The sequence below is a fragment of the Saccopteryx bilineata genome, chromosome 4 (assembly GCF_036850765.1).
Source record: "Saccopteryx bilineata isolate mSacBil1 chromosome 4, mSacBil1_pri_phased_curated, whole genome shotgun sequence".
Lineage (NCBI taxonomy): Eukaryota > Metazoa > Chordata > Mammalia > Chiroptera > Emballonuridae > Saccopteryx > Saccopteryx bilineata.
Window position 1 is genome coordinate 21,331,959 of NC_089493.1, and position 18,567 is coordinate 21,350,525.

Consider the following 18,567-nt stretch of genomic DNA (forward strand, 5'->3'; position numbering starts at 1 on the left):
TGTTTCAAATTTTTGATGTCAATTTTTGTCATCTTAGATTCAAGGAAGTACTTTATTTATGTCTTGTTTATATTCTTGGGGTGCAAGGTCATTGAGAAAGGGTTTTTGTGTTATTTATCTCTGAAGAAGGTGGTATTAAAGTTTTCTGTGCACCATAGACTAAGTAGCTCATGTTGAGTAAAATACTAAGTCAATTTTATTGTTCAGTGACATAATTTCAGGTAGTAGTCTCCAGAATTAGAAAGTTAGTGTTCATGCACAATCAGAGATTTAACAGCATCATGTGTTTGGGCTGCAAAAAACGCATTTTGCTGTGTGAATGTCAGGAACTTCAGCTGGCAATAGCTTAGTTGAAAATTCAGTATTTTTGTTAGACTTTGAAGGTAATGTAGGGATGTTAGGAAAGTTAAAGGAAAAAATGTGTAGGATTTTCCTGAAATAAATTGTACTAGAAATCAGATAACAGTTAAAGTTTTAGTATCAATGTAGAATAATATTGTAGGAAACTGCATGAGTCTTGAAACAATAGACCGGCAAATTAGGAAGACTGTTGAGTGACAGCGTTAGTAAGTGGATTACATTAACTAGAATATTAAAACATCAAGGCTTTGAACATGTTTGAAACTACATCTCCCGAGAATAAAGAACAACCCATCAGGCTTTACATTTTCTCTTTCAAGGCCTTGAGCGGGAAAAAGAGGATCTGGAGAAGCAGATGTCAGAGTTGCGGGTGCAGCTGAACGTGGGTGCGCTGGCTGCAGAGTTGGAAGAAGCGAGGCGGTGCTCGGAGCGCAAAGACAAGGAGAAAGCACACTTGGCAGCACAAGTTGAGGTGACTTTGCTATTTTTAAGCCATAATCAGAGGACTTTGGTTTTGTTTCATGGAATTGCTTAATGAAATTTTAATATGAAGACTGTGATATTTTGTGAACTCTAGTTTGGGAATAGATAATATAAGATTATATACATGACTGATGGTATATAGAAATTTCGATGGATTCATATCTCTTTCATTTGGACCTCAAAGCCAGGAAACTAATAATCTTGAAGATATTTTTATTCTAGTAGCAGTTGAGCCCTTCCTAAAGATTGGAAGGGACCGCTTCTCTGAAGGGACAGTGAATTAGCATTTATTTTGGGGTGACACCGGCAGAAGGTCCAGAGAAAAGGGATTACTGATATTTCTTCTTTGGAACCATAAAGGTTTTCAAATATCTAGCTGTTCTGCATGAGGTAGTAATGATGCCTTTATTAGTTTAGAGTTGTGTAATAATTGTGAGTAATGTAACCATGAATGATGTGAAACTAGGCAGCTACCATTTCCTCCCATCTTTTATCTAGTAGAGATGGGATAATTATCAGAAAATATTGAAAATCAAAAGAAAGAACTCCATAAAGAGGAAATGGCTTAATTTTAGTTATCATTATGCAAATTAGATTAAACATGGATGACATGTTTAGAAAAGGATATGTATCCTCTGTATGTTTTTATTAGTGAATCATGTTCCAGTTGTAATAAGTTGCCACATTTAAAGAAATTTCTAAGTTATAATAAAAGGTAGAAAATTGGTGTGTAAAGCATCTCACTTTGTATAATCCAAAGGAAATATTTAATGTGACTAATCTGAGTTTCTCTTTCATCTTGTCACTGCGTCAATAGAAAATGTATTTTAGGTTTGGTTTGAGATTCACATTGCAAAGATAATGAAATATTGACATACTCTTTACAAAGCTCTCTACATGTTTAATAATTACTTATCAGAAATATTCTTCGAGCAGTTGTAATTGTAGGGCTTTTGAAGTTTGCTTCATAGGTATTATTTTAGCCCTTGATCCTGCTGACAAAATATGATTGTTTTGCCAAAATTAAGTGGTGTTTCTTTTTTAAACTATATTAATAAATATCAAGGGTAGAAAAATCCCTTTGTTAAGCTGTTTATAACCACATGCTGGTCTGTCCTGTTTCCCTCCCTCCCTCCCTCCCTTCCTCCCTCCCTCCCTCCCTCCCTTATCTTTCTTCCTTCCCATTTTTCTTTTTTTTTTTCCATTCACCACTTGTGGAATAAATTGAAAAAAGATCTCACACATGTAGGCATTTAAAAAATTACTTATAATAACCTGATAATGCTCTCATTCAGAGAGCCTGGCTTTCCCCTTGTCCTAATATTATGGTTCTTCCGCATTTTCACATCTCTCGTGTTAGTTTGCATTTACCCACAAATGAAATAATGACTGTGTTTTATGTGCCAGGAACTATTCTAGGTGCTAGTGACATAACAGTGAACAAAAAACCACCAGATTTCCTTGTCCCTATGCAGGCGACATTCTAAAGTTGATGTAGAAAGTTCTTTGAGTTTGTTTCAAGTCTAATTTAAATTCCTTTGGGATGATGAAAGATGTTTTCCCAGTTGCCGTTGAAAAAAGTAATCATAAAAAGATATCATTCAGCCTGACCAGGCGGTGGTGCAGTGGATAGAGCGTTAGACTGGGATGCTGAGGACCCAGGTTCGAGACCCCAAGGTCGCCAGCTTGAGCGCGGGCTCAACTGGCTTTTGAGCAAAATAAAAAAAAATGCTCACCAGCTTAGACCCAAAGTCGCTGGCTCAAGCAAGGGGTTACTCAGTCTGCTGAAGGCTCGTGGTCAAGGCACATATGAGAAAGCAATCAATGAACAACTGTGTCTCAACGAAAAACTGATGATTCTCATCTCTCTCCGTTCCTGTCTGTCTGTCCCTATCTATCCCCCCCCTCTCTGTCCCTATAAAGAAAAAAAAAGATATCATTCATCCTCAAGAAAGTTCCAATAACCAGTTTTATTTTTTTCTGATTTTTTTATTTTCCAAAGTAAAATAATTAACTTAATTAAATTTACATCAGTTGTGTTAGATTTAGTGCCGCTTCTGATTATGGCTTGATTACTTTTCATAGCTTATAGAGGCTCATTTAATATCCTTATTCCCAAGCTATTCTCCAAGTGAAATCTAGTGTAGACTTTGTGAGAGATGTAAGTCATGGATCACTCAGTATCACCTCTAACAGCTGGTAATCTAATAGAAATTTAATTGAAAAGCATTTAGGCTTTGCTTTATTTTTAGAAAGTTTTAAGTAGTATGGCGTGTTGCTATATATATTCTATAAAAAATGAAAATTAATTTTATTTAGTTGTTTTTCAGAGACCAAATATAAATAGGAAAAGATGCACAAAATGAGATCATTGATCAGGCCCAGAAACATTTACATAGTCACATTTATGGTTTGTTTGATCACTGTCTTTCTCCTTTGATCACTTGACTTTCTAACACCTCTCCTGCAGAATCTCATATACAGTCTTGTGAACTCATTTTTTTCCTTAAACTTCCCTAATCCCTTCTGTTTTTTCTTTGTTCACTGTTTCTGCAGCACCCTCTTTGTGCAAATCCTAAACCTTATTGTTCTGAAGCCTTCTTGGGTGATATCAGTTGCAAGTCATAATTCTTTCTTCTGAACCATCCCTTTGCCCACATTACTAATGTTCTTATGGCACGGTCCTCACACTGTCTTAAAGTGATCTGAGTATATTACGATTTCAGAGTGGGTTGAAATAAAGGAGAAAGGGGGCCGAAGAGAAAAGCTGCTCTGTCATCAAGACAAATCTAACTCTGACGTCCTTACCTTAATGAAGACATGTGTATCAAGGTCTTGTCCTCACATATGGAAACTTGAGTTTTCTATGTCCTACAGTTAATGTGATCTGGGAGTCTGGTTCATATTAGCAATGAAACTTATAAGAGAGCAATATATAGGAGTGTCAGTTCATTGATGTAGCCTGAGGGAGACATATGTGGATATTTAAATACTGTTCTCCTGTGCACAGCTCCAGTCTCCAATTTCATAAACCTAGGTTTTGGAAAGCTGAATTAGTAACCAAAAAAATTGTTCAGTGAACACAGAGCCAGAGAATAATGATGTCTAAGGGACTGGTGGTTCATGGTTATGGGAAGGCTTCCCACCCTCTATCTCTCTTTAACAGAGCTCTTATAAGCAGAAATCCTATTTACTTCACCAGGTTCTGTCTTTATTTCTGGAATGGGTTGAACTGAGTTTTTTTTGTTTGTTTTGTCTTTCTAACAATCTTCTGTGCTTTCATTCTGATGCTCAACCTTCTGTTTACATTTTCTTTTGATATGTTGCTGTGCACAGATTTTGCTTTGGGCCATTTACTATTATACATTGATGTTACGATTCAACTTGTAGCATTCTGGGAGCCACTTATGAATTAAAGACTTATATCTCCTTTCAGATCACATGAGTTTGGGTTAAGAACCAGGTCTTACCTCTGTATCCTTTTGTACCCTCTTCAATGTCTTACCCATTTTAGGCACTTACTTAATGTTTGTTGACTGAAATAGTATATTGTAGAACATTTTTATGGTTATATTTTAAAGTTAACATTGTCCAGTCATTCCTTAAAAGCATATTAATTTCTGGGAGAGTTGTCAGCATTCAGGGGGACCATGTTCTTTCTCACTAATTGCATTAGTTTTTGTTGCTCCAGGATATATATTTTAAGCAGGTATTTTATACTGAGGGAAGAACAGTGAAAATAGCTTGTAAAAAGCCAAATGAAAGCTACATTTGAGTTTGAATAATTTACCTTTCAAATGTACCTAAGATTTTAAATCTGTATATGCATAGGAAATACTAAGTTCACTTTTTTCTTCTTCTAAACTTGAGTTGAACCTCATTAACCTTGATAGGCTATTTGTATTCATAAGAATTTCAAGCATCCTTGATCAATGATTCCCCTGATTTAATCTCAGCCTCCATCTTCCATCAATTTACTCTTCTTGAAAAAAAAATTTGACTTTTAAATTGAATGAAGAACTTCAAAGAAAGAAAAAAAAAACAAGGTGCTATACATAATTTAGATTAAGTGTTGAAAATGATAATTGAGTGACAACTGACATGATTATTCATTAACATATCTTGGCTCTTAATGCCAGAATCTACGTTTAAAAAGAGAAAGGATAGTGGAAAACAGAAATGTTAATCGGTAATAACTTTTTTTTGATGATTGGTACAGTAGTCACTGAAGGAAGTTTCCTTTTACTGTGCTTTTAGGATAAACTCTTTTGATTCTTGCATTTCTTCTATAAAGCAGGCCACTTTACTATGCAGTAATGCCCCCTTCAGCACTACTTTTAAATCCTTTTTAAAGACCTATGGTTTTAGTCATCTTAATTACCCTGTTTGTAGTTTGCTATTATACTTCTTTTTATCTTAATTTCCTCCTTATCCAGGTGCATGTTGTAGTATAAGGTATTATTTGAGTACTAAGTAGATTTTAATCAGATTTTAAACAGATTAAATTATTAAGAAAACAAATATTGGCAGCAAAACTTCATAGACTAAAGGCTTTAGAGGCTAAAATTGTCCAATCTAGTGGAGAAGAGGTCTTCCTGTTAATACGATATAGTATGTAAGTCTGGATGCTGACTGACTGACTCACTTCCCACTTTCTGGGGTTTGTTGTTTGCTTTTTTATTAGTTTAATGAATTGGCTGGAGTTGTTTGGTGAGAACTATTTTTCCTGCAGTATGCAGTCACTTCTGAGAGGCTGCAACCGTGGGTGTGTGTACAGTCTCCATGGCCATCAGGGATGGTTGTGGTTTTAGCTGGATTCTCGTTGACTGTCTAGTTTCCTGATCTCCCAGTTAAGCTTCTGGCTAGTCTAAGTCTGTTGATATCTCACTATCTTTTAGCCTCTCTGTTAATTGCTAGTTTATTGTTCTTTTTTATTTTGGACAATGTCCTGGGTGTATAAATTGCTCCACAATCTGTTCAGTTAAACTTGGGCTTCTTTTCAGGACTAGGGTGTTACCAGTTTTGGGGGGCATTCTCTGATTCCAAGAGGGCCATTCTTAGCTGTCTCTTTCCCTGATTTTCTCTATGAAAATTATAGCTGTTTCATCATTTCACTTGTTGCTACTAGTACTGTGGAAATTACCAGCCTCTTAACTTTTCAACCCCAAGATCTCCATATTTTAAATTGAATTTATTGGGGTGACACTGGTTGACATAATTTTACAGGTTTCAGGTGCCCAATTCTACAACACTCCTCTGTATACCATATTGTGTGCTCACACCTCGCCCCATATATCATTTTTTTTTTTTTCCATTTTTCTGAAGCTGGAAACAGGGAGAGACAGTCAGACAGACTCCTGCATGCGCCCGACCGGGATCCACCCGGCACGCCCACCATGGGGCGACGCTCTGCCCACCAGGGGGCGATGCTCTGCCCCTCCGGGGCATCGCCATGTTGCGACCAGAGCTACTCTAGCACCTGAGGCAGAGGCCACAGAGCCATCCCCAGCGCCCGGGCCATCTTTGCTCTAATGGAGCCTTGGCTGCGGGAGGGGAAGAGAGAGACAGAGAGGGAAAGCGCGGCGGAGGGGTGGAGAAGCAAATGGGCGCTTCTCCTGTGTGCCATGGCCGGGAATCGAACCCGCCATATATCATTTTTAGGCATGAATTTCCTTATGCTCTATTAAAAAAAAAGCCCCCTTAGGCATAGCTGTTGAGCTCTTCTCAGCTTATACAACCTCTCTTGCGCAGCAGAGTCTGCACCACTGCACCAGATCTGAGTTCCGGGACTGGGGCCTGCCTCCCTCTAGAGCAGTCAACCTGGTCCCTACCGCCCACTAGTGGGAGTTCCAGCTTTCATGGTGGGCAGTAGCGGAGCAACCAAAATATAAATAAAAAGATAGATTTAACTATAGTAAGTTGTTTTATAAAGATTTATTCTGCCAAACTTAGTGAAAATCCGACATAAAGTACTTGGTAAGTAATTATTATTATATGCTTTAACTTGCTGTAACTCTGCTTTATAAATTTTATAAAGTAAAGTTACTTCCCTACTTTATAAATCACCATTACTTTGGAACCGGTGGGCGGTTAGAAAATTTTACTACTAACAGAGATACAAAAGTCAAAAGTGGGCACTAGGTATAAAAAGGTTAACTAACTCCCCTTGCTCTGGAGTGACACCACCATTCTTCAAATGTGGTGCTGAGTGGGGGTGGTCGTCTCTGACTTTCTTACCTTGCTTTGTCTCTTATGGAAAAGTGACTGTATGAGTGAATGGAGGCAGAGGCAACCTAGACTTACTAGGCCTTTTGCCTTACAAGTGGGGATGTCTGGGGGAAGGACCCTCAATTCTTTAGCTGTGCTTGCTTAGAATAGAGCTTCTGCAACCCTAGTCTGGGGCCCTGTTCCTCTCCGGGTGAATCTGTAGCCATTACTGGGAGTGGGCACAGAGTAAGACCTGTTGTCTTGTCTGTCCCTAGCTGGAGTGTTATTTTAGTCCCACTGCACTGGAGAGGAGGATATGGGAATAGGTTGTGACTCAGATGCTACAGACCTTCATTCTTACCAAGATTTAGCATATTTTCATAAATAAATGTTTCTCCATTTGTTCTGTGCCTTTAGGACAATTTTCAGATGCTTTAAATGATTTTTATTATTTAAATAAATTTTTAGCCTGACCAGGCGGTGACACAGTGGATAGAGTGTTGGACTGGGATATGGAGGACCCAGGTTTGAGACCACAAGGCCGCCAGCTTGAGCGCGGGCTCATCTGCTTTGAGCAAAGCTCACCAGCTTGGACCCAAGGTTGCTGGCTTGAGCAAGGGGTTACTTGGTCTGCTGAAGGCCCATGGTCAAGGCACATATGAGAAAGCAATCAATGAACAACTAAGGCGTTGCAATAAAAAACTGATGATTGATGCTTCTCATCTCTCTCCGTTCCTGTCTGTCTGTCCCTATCTATCCCTCTCTCTTTCTGTAAAAAAAAAAAAAGAAAGTTATTACCCGTTAACTGGTTGTTTCACTGGAAACACTGTTTGAGCTCCTTGCAGTACCATTCTGGAAGTCCTGCTCTCTGGTAGAAATAGTTTATTGGTTAGAAGAAAATATCCACTCTGAGTCACAGAAAGACAAAAACATGGAAAATATAGTAAATCTTCACTTAATGTTGTCAATAAGTTCTGTGACTTTAAGTGAAACAATATCTATGAAATCAATTTTACCATAGGCGAATTAATATAAACAAAAGTTGAGTTTTCCAGAGTTTTCCATCAACACTGTAACAAAACATGTTGACAGAAATGATGGTATTTGAGGCCCTGCTGTACAGAAAAAAATTTAAGAGCTACATGGGACATAGTAGAAAGGTCTGAAGTTCTAATATGTATGTAATAGGAGTCCTAAAATTCAAAGAGAGAATGGAGCAGAAGCAGTATTTGAAGATAACAGACATCAATTCACAGAACTAAGAAGTTCTGAGAACCCCAAGCAGGACATATACAATGAAAATCACAACTAGATATGTCACAGTGAAATTAGTAAAACCAAAGAGAAAGAGTGAAAATCTCAAATGCAGCTAGAAGGAGAAGAACATTACTTTAAAAGATAAAAATGGATATCAGAAGAATAGAAAGGTATCTTCAACGTGCTAAATGAAAATAATTGCCAACCTAGATCTATACCCAGTGAAAATATCCTTCAAAGATGAAGATGAAGTAAAGATATTTCTAGACAACAAAAACTGATGAAGTCAATTTCAGCAGGACTGCATCAAGAAAAATGTAAAGGTAATTTTTTTGAAGGAGAGAGAGAGAGAACAAAGATCGACAGATCATTATTTTTGGTTGAAACATTATTTACTTTAAAAAAAAAATAGGACTCTTGACAATCTGACTTTGGGTGGTGGGTATGCAACATAATTGAATGACAAGATAACCTGGACTTGTTATCTTTGAATATATGTATCCTGATTTATTGATGTCACTCCATTAAAAAAATAAAATTATAAAAAAAAATAGGACTCTTTTACCTCATTTAGGCTTTCTTAGTTTTTCTTTTCTCATCCTGTCTAAAATAGAAAAATTGATTTCTTCCAAGAGCACAAGGTTATACTATCACCTAAGGTAATGGTTTGGATCTAATTCAAATAAACTGTAATGTTCTGTAATAGGGAGTTTCAACTGGTATGATGCAAGAATTTTTAAAACGTGAATACCTGACTATTTAGTCAGGGACACTGACCTTTTTTTCCCTTAAATTGTCAAATAAAAGAAATAACCGCCAGCACAATAGGTATCTGGTGTGAATGAATCAAAATTATACCTATTATTTTGGTCATACTGGCAAAAAATATATGTTTTATTCATGCTGCAGAAATTTAGTACAGTGGTACCTTGAGATACGAGTTTAATTCGTTCTGTAACTGAGCTTGTAAGTCAGTCAACTTGTATATCAAACTAATTTCTCCCATTTAAAATAACTGAAATAGATTTAATCCGTTCCAGCCCTGTGAAACATCCCCAAACCATTCTAAATTATGAAAAAAGACATTTTTAATTAAGAAACACACATGTATACTTTACCAATGCATAACAAAATATATGAAATAAAAGAAAAAAAATGTTATTACTGTATTACCTTGGAGACAGACGAGTGCGGCTAACGGAGTTGAATGGCGGAGGAGGAGGGAGGGAGGAAGGGATGTAGGCACTGTAGACACGTAAATTGAAATTGCACTTTCTTAACACTAAATGTAAACTAAAACTGCATTTTCTTTACTTTAAACAAAACTAAAACTGCACTTTCTTTACTTAAAATGAAACCACAAAAACTTAATTGTAAAAAAAATGCACTTTCTTAACTTTAAACTTAACCTAAGCTTAACATTACGTATTTTTCATTTAATCATTACTTGTTTTTGCCTTTTTGGCTGCACTTTCGCCACTTTCACTTGCAGGACTTTTGAATAAAAATCTACCCAAAGAGATTTGCTTTTGCCTGCCTTTTAAAATGTTACGGAAATGTGACAAACAAGTGTCATTAAAAAGTGCTGAACCATGACCAGTTGAAACTTTTTCTGGGTGTTTCTTTTCAATGAAACTTGAAAGCTTCTCCCACATTGCCAGCATGTCTTTATTTTCACTTGTAGAAATCACTTTATCCGACTCTACCTCCTCCTCACTACTAATCTCTTGCAGAAGCTCTGTATGTTGCATCATCTGTAGCTCCTTCAACTCCTCAGTTGAGAGTTCCTCCTCATGTTCCTCGACGAGCTCATTTACGTCACCCTCATCTACCTTCAGACCCATTGACTTTCCGAGGGACATAATCTCCTCCAACACTCTACCCCGGTCTCGGTCTCTGATTTGAATCCTTTGAAGTCCCTGTCTGCAACAACATCAGGCCATAACTTTTTCCATGCCAAGTTCAAGGTTCTTCTTGTAACCTCTTGCCATGCCAAATCAATAATGTGTAAACATATCACGATGTTGTAGTGATCTTTCTCACTCTCGAAGGGTTAGAATTGTATTCTCAGTCACCGCAAGGCAGCGGTGGAATAAGTGCTTTGTGTAAAGCTTTTTAAAGTTGGAAATGACCTGGTGATCTATAGGTTGCAAGATTGAAGTCATATTGGGTGGGAGGTAGAGGACTTTCATGAATTTGAACTCATTGAGAATGTCATCTTCAAGACCACGTGGGTGGGCTGGAGCATTTTCAAGGATTAATAATGCTTTCATCATGAGTTTATTTTCTTGAAGATATTTCTTCACTGCAGGACCAAAGACGAGATTTACCCATTCAATAAAAAACTGCCGCGTAACCCAAGTGCTAGCATTGGTGTGCCACATAACCTGCAGTTTTTCTTTATGAATCTTGTGAGTCTTAAAGGCTTGAGAATTTTTCGAATGATACACTAGCAGTGGCTTTACTTTACAGTCACCGCTAGCATTTGCACACAATGCAAGCGTCAGATGGTCCTTCATGTGTTTATGGCCTGGCAGCTTTTTCTCCTCTGCAGTGATGAAAGTCCTCCAGGACATTTTTTTCCAAAACAATTCTGTTTCATCACAGTTGAACACTTGTTGAGGGATGGAGCCTTCCTTTGCGATAAGCGCAGCAAAATGTGTGATGTACTCCTCGGCTACCTTAACGTCAGCACTCGCAGCTTCACCATGCCTCACCACCCAGTGGATGCCAGATCTCTTCTTGAAATTTTCAAACCAGCTGTGACTTGCCTTAAACATATCTTCTGCCTCTTTTGAGGTTGATGGTTCTTTCTTCTTCAAGTCGCCATAAATAATACGTGCCTTTTTGCATATTACAGTCTCTGTCACTGTATCTCCTGCCAGCTCTTTCTCTTTCACTCACACCTGCAGAAGCTTCTCCATTTCTTCATGGATATTTGTCCTTAATTGGGACAGAATTGTAGTTCCTTTTGCTGGATTTGTGCTTTTGATGGCATCCTTTTGTTTAAGGATGGTACAACTTGTATTGATAGATGTATTGCAGTCATACAGCCTTGCCAGTTCAGTCACTCGTACACCACGCTCATGTTTTTCTATTATTTCTTGCTTTACTGCTATCGACATCATTCTCTTCCTCTTCTCACCACTGTCCTTTACACTCACTTTCTTCGGCCCCATGATAGCACAAAAAAAAGTTAGTAAAAAATGCAAAAATGATGCAAGAACGACTACAACACACGAGATTCTACTTGATTCTGCGGGTAACACATGAGAAAGAATGAGATGCTGGTGTTGTGCTGCCGATACTGGACCCATGCACCCATGCACCAACTAGCAGCAGCTTCCCGAATCATGACTCATATCTCGGAATTTTGCTCGGATCTCGAACAAAGATATGGACCGAGTCGCAGATTGTATCTTAAAATTCGTATGTTGGTCTGCTCGTATCTCAAGGTACCACTGTAATTAATTTTTGTGTGCCATGAGATGAAAAAAGTTGAAAATCACTGTTCTGTAAAATAGTAAAGCCATACTGTTAAGTGACATGTAGGTTCTCATCTTCACTATATGTCATGTAATTAGAAATAAAATAATGTTTCTTTAGTTGAACTATGTAATTTATCTTAGCACTGCCAGCTGCCACGTCAAAATTTAAAGACACACAGGTGTGTACCTTTCATTGAGAGCTGCTTTGACCTACTGCATTTCATAGCGAATGAATAATCACAGGTGTGTCACCTGTATGAAAAGCAGTCCCAAATACCAGTCTTCTTAGAGTACAGCAGTTTTAACCTATTTATATTCAAATTTTCTCCTCTCAAAGTGCCTACATTAGTTAAACATCAGAGTAGCAGAGTTAAATTTAACAGTCTAATAGAATGTGAGAAAAATTAAGAAAACACAGATGTACTTTGATGTGTGCAAGGGTCAGAATTTCCCTAGTGTGCTCCTGGGGCCTGGATGTTAATTACATGCCCCCCTGTGTTTTAAGTTAAACACTGAAGAAATGTGTATTTAAAATGTTCTTTGTAGTGAACATTATGGCTAATGAAACAGAAGCTAATGTTTTATTTCTTCACAAAGAGATGAATGTATTTAATTAATTGAACATTATTTTCTGTACTTCACTTAAGCTTAGTATTATGCTTCATTAAAAAGTACATTGAAACTGTAGTTGTATGAAGCAGATAGGTTCTCATAGGACTTGTGGAGAAATAATTATTTTTAATCACTGAGAAGGACTGAGAAACCTATTATTTGAAATTAATATTTTTTGTCTGCTTCATTTGGCAAAAAAAAAAAGAAAAAGATAATAGTATATGTGATCAAAATTGGTACAATTGAAAGTACTGAAGTCTGTATTTTTAAAGGAAGAGTATTTGTGATATGGTCACTGTAGTGTTTTATGTGGCTGCTCTTTAATTAAAAATTTGAATCAGTTTTTAAAAATTATTAATATGTGTTTTGCTGGGTTAAAAAATAACTGACTCATAGATTTTATTATATATTTTACTTTTAAAACCAATAATGACTTAAAAAAAGTTTTAAATGAGATGATCCCACTGAGTGATGGCCTAATTTAGCTGCATGTAGGAATATTTTGGGGCTGTCACACTTGTTTTTATTGATTTGAATTCTTTTATTGAGAGACTTGCCTTAGTTCTCTTGACTGTGGAAAATTGATTAGTTATCTTCTCAGTATCAGTTCATAAAGCTCATAAATTATCTAAAAATGAATGAGTTCATCAAAACATGCAAGAATATGTCAAGTTAATTTCCCAGTAGAAGTGAGTAGGGCATGGCTTAATTAAGAATCTGAGAATTTCAGGTGAAATCCTATTAAATCTGTTAGTTCTTTTGTTTACTCAGTGAAAGCAAAATTTTATAATATCAGTTTTGCTTTTAGTGTGGGAAATAGAACTACTTTAGCTATTTTATGCAATAGTTGTTTATATTATTGGCAGACGGGCCCTGCCTAGGCTTCCAAGAAGGATTGGTATGAAGGGGCAGATTCACTATGAAACAAAATAAATTATATCTCTTTGACTTTGTTGACCAGCAGCAGAAGGCCAAATTAGCAAGTATATGGTCTCCATCTCACTTCCACATGCTAAATCTTTAAATCTCTCTACACTGCGTCAAATTTGCCCTCAAAACCTAGCTCAACGGAGTGTTGAGCATTTGGTTTTGCGGCCTTTGTGAAATAGGAGAGTGTATTAGAAGGAGTGGGGATAAGGGCTGACCCTTTGGGGTCATGCACAACGGTGCCAGTAATCAGGTTTTCTTTCAGGTGAGAAATGACCTTGCCTTGTATATTTCTTGACCTTTGAACCTAGTCTTGTGTTTGTAGTTGACACTCTGTGAATGCTGGTTAAATTCATATTAATCCTAATATCACATTTACAAATACATATCCATCCATTAGTAACATTGTATTTATACTGTAGTTTCTTTGTTGGGATTTTTTAAAAGTTTTTTGTCCATTTTAGCCTAGTTAAAACTAAATCATCTGTAACACAATTAAAAATGTTCCAACATGCTTGAAAAAGAATTTAATTTCCATAGGTACAAAAAATTTAAACACAATCTTAATATTTTTTTATGTTCAGAAGTCAGTCTTCTTTCTTACTGGATATTTGCATCTCATTTTGGATATAATGTATTCCTTTTAGTCAGTGATTTCATCTTGTCCTTGCTTTAAACAAGTCATATTTTGGGCTGGAATTAGTCTAATAATCATTGTTCATAGAGTCAATATTAATTAAGGATGATTAATTGAATTTTATTTCAAATGTTTTATTTGAGGCTTGTTTGCTATTTATTAGCTTTATTTAAGTTGTTTAGTTTTTTGTTGTTGTTTATGTCACTGTTTTTGGACATAAGATTTATATGCCTATAAACCAGGGGTCGGGAAGCTATGGCTCGTGAGCCAGATATGGCTCTTTTGATGGCTGCATCTGGCTCACAGACAAATCTTTAATAAAAAAAATAATAACGTTAAAAATATAAAACATTCTCATGTATTACAATCCATTCATTTCCTACCGCTCATGTTTATGGTTGTGGGTGGCTGGAGCCAATCACAGCTGTCCTCCAGGACATCACCAAATTTTTATTGGATAACGCATAATGTACATGGGTTGCTGTATGGCTCTCATGGAATTACATTTTAAAATATGTGGTATTCATAGCTCTCTCAGCCAAAAAGTTTCCTGACCCCTGCTATAAACATTATTTATATGTTTTACACATCATTTTCATCTCAATGTATCATTCTGATACATTCACACAATTGCTGCTTTTTACTGTACTGTGTTTCTAGAAACTGTATTGTAAAACAGATCAATCTATTGTGGTTTTTATGTTTTTACATGAGAAATATTGTAGCTAAGAATTGTGTTTCCAGCCAAGGAGTTTTCACCCTGCACACTTATGCTTAAAATGAACTTGTCATCAAATCAAGATATAAAAACTCAATCTCTGTAATAATTAAAATGTAAAATTCTTTATTTTAGTAAAGTCAGTACAATACAAACACCCACATAATATTACAGTATACATGTTCAGTATAGTATGCTTAAAGGTGTGTGTTTGTATGTATGTGTATTTACAACTATTGTATTACACATTTGATGTATCTAAAAATGACAGACTAGCCATTATAAACATTAAAATAAAAATCTGTAGTTAGTATTTTTCCCTAGAATTTAGAAAGGGGATTTTCTCAGATATTATTTTAAACTGTTTGGGAAAATTGAGGAAATTTAACAAGTGGCTTCTTCTCTTCACTAATTTCATTAGTAAATAAAGGCTTTACAAATAATTGTATTTCTATTTGGCTTGGCCAAAATTTGGGATTATTTTTTTCCAAACATGGTAAAATCAGATTATTCTGAATTCTTACAAAAGGTTTTATTTGTGAATGTTTGGAGGAAGTGTCTTGTTTATTAACAAGAGATTTTCTTGTTAACTTTTTCCCCCTTCCCTATTCTCAACCCCCTTTTCCTACCAACAACAATGTTAAGGGCATTTTAATCAAGAAAGACGTCATCAAAGAGCGTCAGAGGGCGGGAGTGCTAGCCATGTTCTTGCCTTAGCTGTGTGGGTTGTTGAGTTCTGGGTTTGGCTGGCATAGACACCTTAGCTGTGTGGGTTGTTGAGTTCTGGGTTTGGCTGGCATAGACACCTTAGCTGTGTGGGTTGTTGAGTTCTGGGTTAGGCTGGCATAGACATTCATTTTCGATCTCCATTTGTCTCTCTTTCCTGTCCATTCCTCTCTTTCTCTTTTTCTCTTTATTACTTCCAGTAGCAACTATTAAATTATCTTCTTTTTGTTCCCTTGGCCACCACCTAATGGTGTTAGCTCAAAGTTCTTTTTATTTTTTTTGGACAATGAACCATTATTAGAAAGTATTACACAGATAAAAACACTGAGGAAAGAAATGTAAGTGTAGATTAGGCTGTATACATTGGGAAGAGAGGCAAAATTTGATATAGAGAAGAAAGAATTGACATACACATCACGTTTATTAAAAATAACTGTTAGGTGTCTGTCTCCTGAACTTAGCCGTGTGATTCTCTGGAGCAGCTGAATGTAGAATCGCACCTTACTCAGCTTCCTGTCTCACCAGCTTGGTGTTCAGTGCAGTAAATGCTTATTGGGCTGAATGGAAACATACCTGTATTTTCCTCAGAAAGACTGACAAGGGGTTTTATATTTGTTTTTTTTCTTCTAGTTTCTTAAATGCCACAATTAGTTTTTATCTGTTTTAAGCCAGCTCCATTGAATTTGATTGCTGAAATTGAATTCAGATAAGAGAGGAATTAGTTCTAAAAGGCCTTTCCTGCTTTAAAGGGATGATTTTCAATTGTTTTTAATGTTGCCATAATATTTTAATATCTTAGCGTTAGCGTAATGTCTTTTGGAGATTAATCTTTCTCAAGCATAGATTTCGGATCATGTTATTTCCTACTTGAAAACCTCTGAATGTTTAAACTGAATTTCAACATCCCACAACTTGATTTCTGACTTTACTTTCCAATGACTTTATTTTTTTAGTCCTCTTGAACTATAACTTTATGAACAGCCACCGATGGCCAACTCTGTGGTTCTTGCCTGTGCATTGTACCTTACTTTAGTTTTGCAGTGCGATCGAGTGAGATAATTCATATAAAGCATTTACACAATTCCTTGCACAATTCAAATGCCCAGTAAACTTCAGTAATAGTTGTTATTTTATTATTATTACTGCTAGCTCCTTTTTGTTTAATTCTCAGTCCATATATCACCTCCTAAGAGAAACCCTCTGCAGCCACACGGCACAGTACAGACTCCTTCAAGCAACTATCACATTTTAGCAGCCAGCGCTATCCAAGTTGTAATTTAGCTGTTAGTGTGAATATCATTTAGATTAATAGATTATTAGCTTCTTTGGTGTTGATACCAGGTCTTACTCACCTTTTTGTAAACTACCTGCCTGACACAGAGGACATGTAACCACTCTCCAAGTGTTTGTTGGAAAAAATATTGGGTACCTCTCTTGGTTGTAGCTTGTTAATATAACATAGTAGTAAACTTTTAAATAAGGGCAAAAGGGCAAACCACCCTCACCAGGGTTTTATGATCTCATTGGAGAATTTCCACATAAACAAGGGTACATTTCTCAACTTACTGTTTTCCTTGCATGAATAAAAGAGTGACTCATCTCTTTGGGGCTGCATTGAATTTAGCAAATTGAACGAAGACAAACCTGTTGCTAAGAAAATGAAGCTTGTTTTCGAGGCATTAATTTTGTATATTTGCCATCATGTCAAACCATAACATCAATCAAGAGAAAATTATATTTAATTTTATTTAAGCTATAGTTTGGGAATAATGGAATCTGGAACTGAACAACCTGCTGTTAGGGCCAGTGGGCATTGGTCAAGGCTTCCAGTCTCCAAGTGTAGACACCTTAGTACAATGTATTGTAGATGGTGCTTATTGTTTATTTAGCTTGCGGCCTCACCTTATCCTCACCTTAGCCCCCGGAAGCTAATCTTTTTTTTTTTTTTTTCATTTTTTCTGAAGCTGGAAACAGGGAGAGACAGTCAGACAGACTCCCACATGCGCCCGACCGGGATCCACCCGGCACGCCCACCAGGGGCGACGCTCTGCCAACCAGGGGGCGATGCTCTGCCCATCCTGGGCGTCGCCATGTTGTGACCAGAGCCACTCTAGCGCCTGAGGCAGAGGCCACAGAGCCATCCCCAGCGCCCGGGCCATTTTTGCTCCAATGGAGCCTTGGCTGCGGGAGGGGAAGAGAGAGACAGAGAGGAAAGCGCGGTGGAGGGGTGGAGAAGCAAATGGGCGCTTCTCCTGTGTGCCCTGGCCGGGAATTGAACCCCGGGCCCTCCGCACGCTAGGCCGACGCTCTGCCGCTGAGCCAACCGGCCAGGGCTTGGAAGCTAATCTTATTTGGATGCATGACCTTTTCACATTAACTTTGTCACTTAGATAATTTAGAAACTAAGGCACAGGAAGGGCAGCTTATGGGCCACACTAATCACTTATTTCTGAATTTGTTACTCCCAAAGCTTTACAATAGTGACTTAATGTGAATGATTACAATATTATTTTGTTTGTAAAAATGTTATATAATAGCAATGTGCCACTCATTTTTGAAGTTAAAAGTAGATCTGCACCCATTTTACTCAGATTAAAAATATGTATGAATCATGACGATTTAGTGCAATCTCCAAATGTATTATTGACTAACTGCTTTAAGGAAGCTAGATTTTAAGAGTTCAGATTACTTTCTGGATTAAATAAGTATTTCAAATAAATTTAAGTGTATTTAAAAATCTATCCTACAGTGATTTATGTAAGCTCTAGATAAGTTCATCAACCTATAACATTATGTTGATTTAGTGGAAAACTTTTTATTGAGAGCTTTTAAAAAAGACTGAAATATAGTGTTATTTATACTGATGTTTCTGTCATCAGTGCTCATTTTTAAAATGTTTTTTCATTGATTTGAGAGAGAAACATCAATTTGTTAGAATATCAAAACAATTATGTAATATTTCACTTCCTAAAATTTTGTTAAAATAAAAATCCATCACAAAAAAATGAGTATTGAGGCCCTAGCTAGGTGGTTCATGTGGATGGAGCATTGTCTCTATGTGCTGAGGTCGCGGGTTCAATCCCTGGTCAGGGCACATATAAGAAGCAACCTGCCTGACCAAGCAACCACCAGCCTGAACAACCACTAAGTTC

General features: G+C 36.9%; 1 protein-coding gene across 5 annotated transcripts in view; it reads left to right on the forward strand.

Annotated features, from left to right (window-relative positions):
• CEP128 (centrosomal protein 128) overlaps nucleotides 1-18,567 on the forward strand; it is a 447,508-nt gene that overhangs the window by 139,872 nt on the left and 289,069 nt on the right. For all 5 annotated transcript variants that reach the window (XM_066276450.1, XM_066276451.1, XM_066276454.1 and 2 more), the window contains one exon: nucleotides 681-832. In XM_066276450.1, the coding sequence (XP_066132547.1) occupies nucleotides 681-832 (152 nt within the window). The remainder of the gene's footprint in view (nucleotides 1-680; nucleotides 833-18,567) is intronic.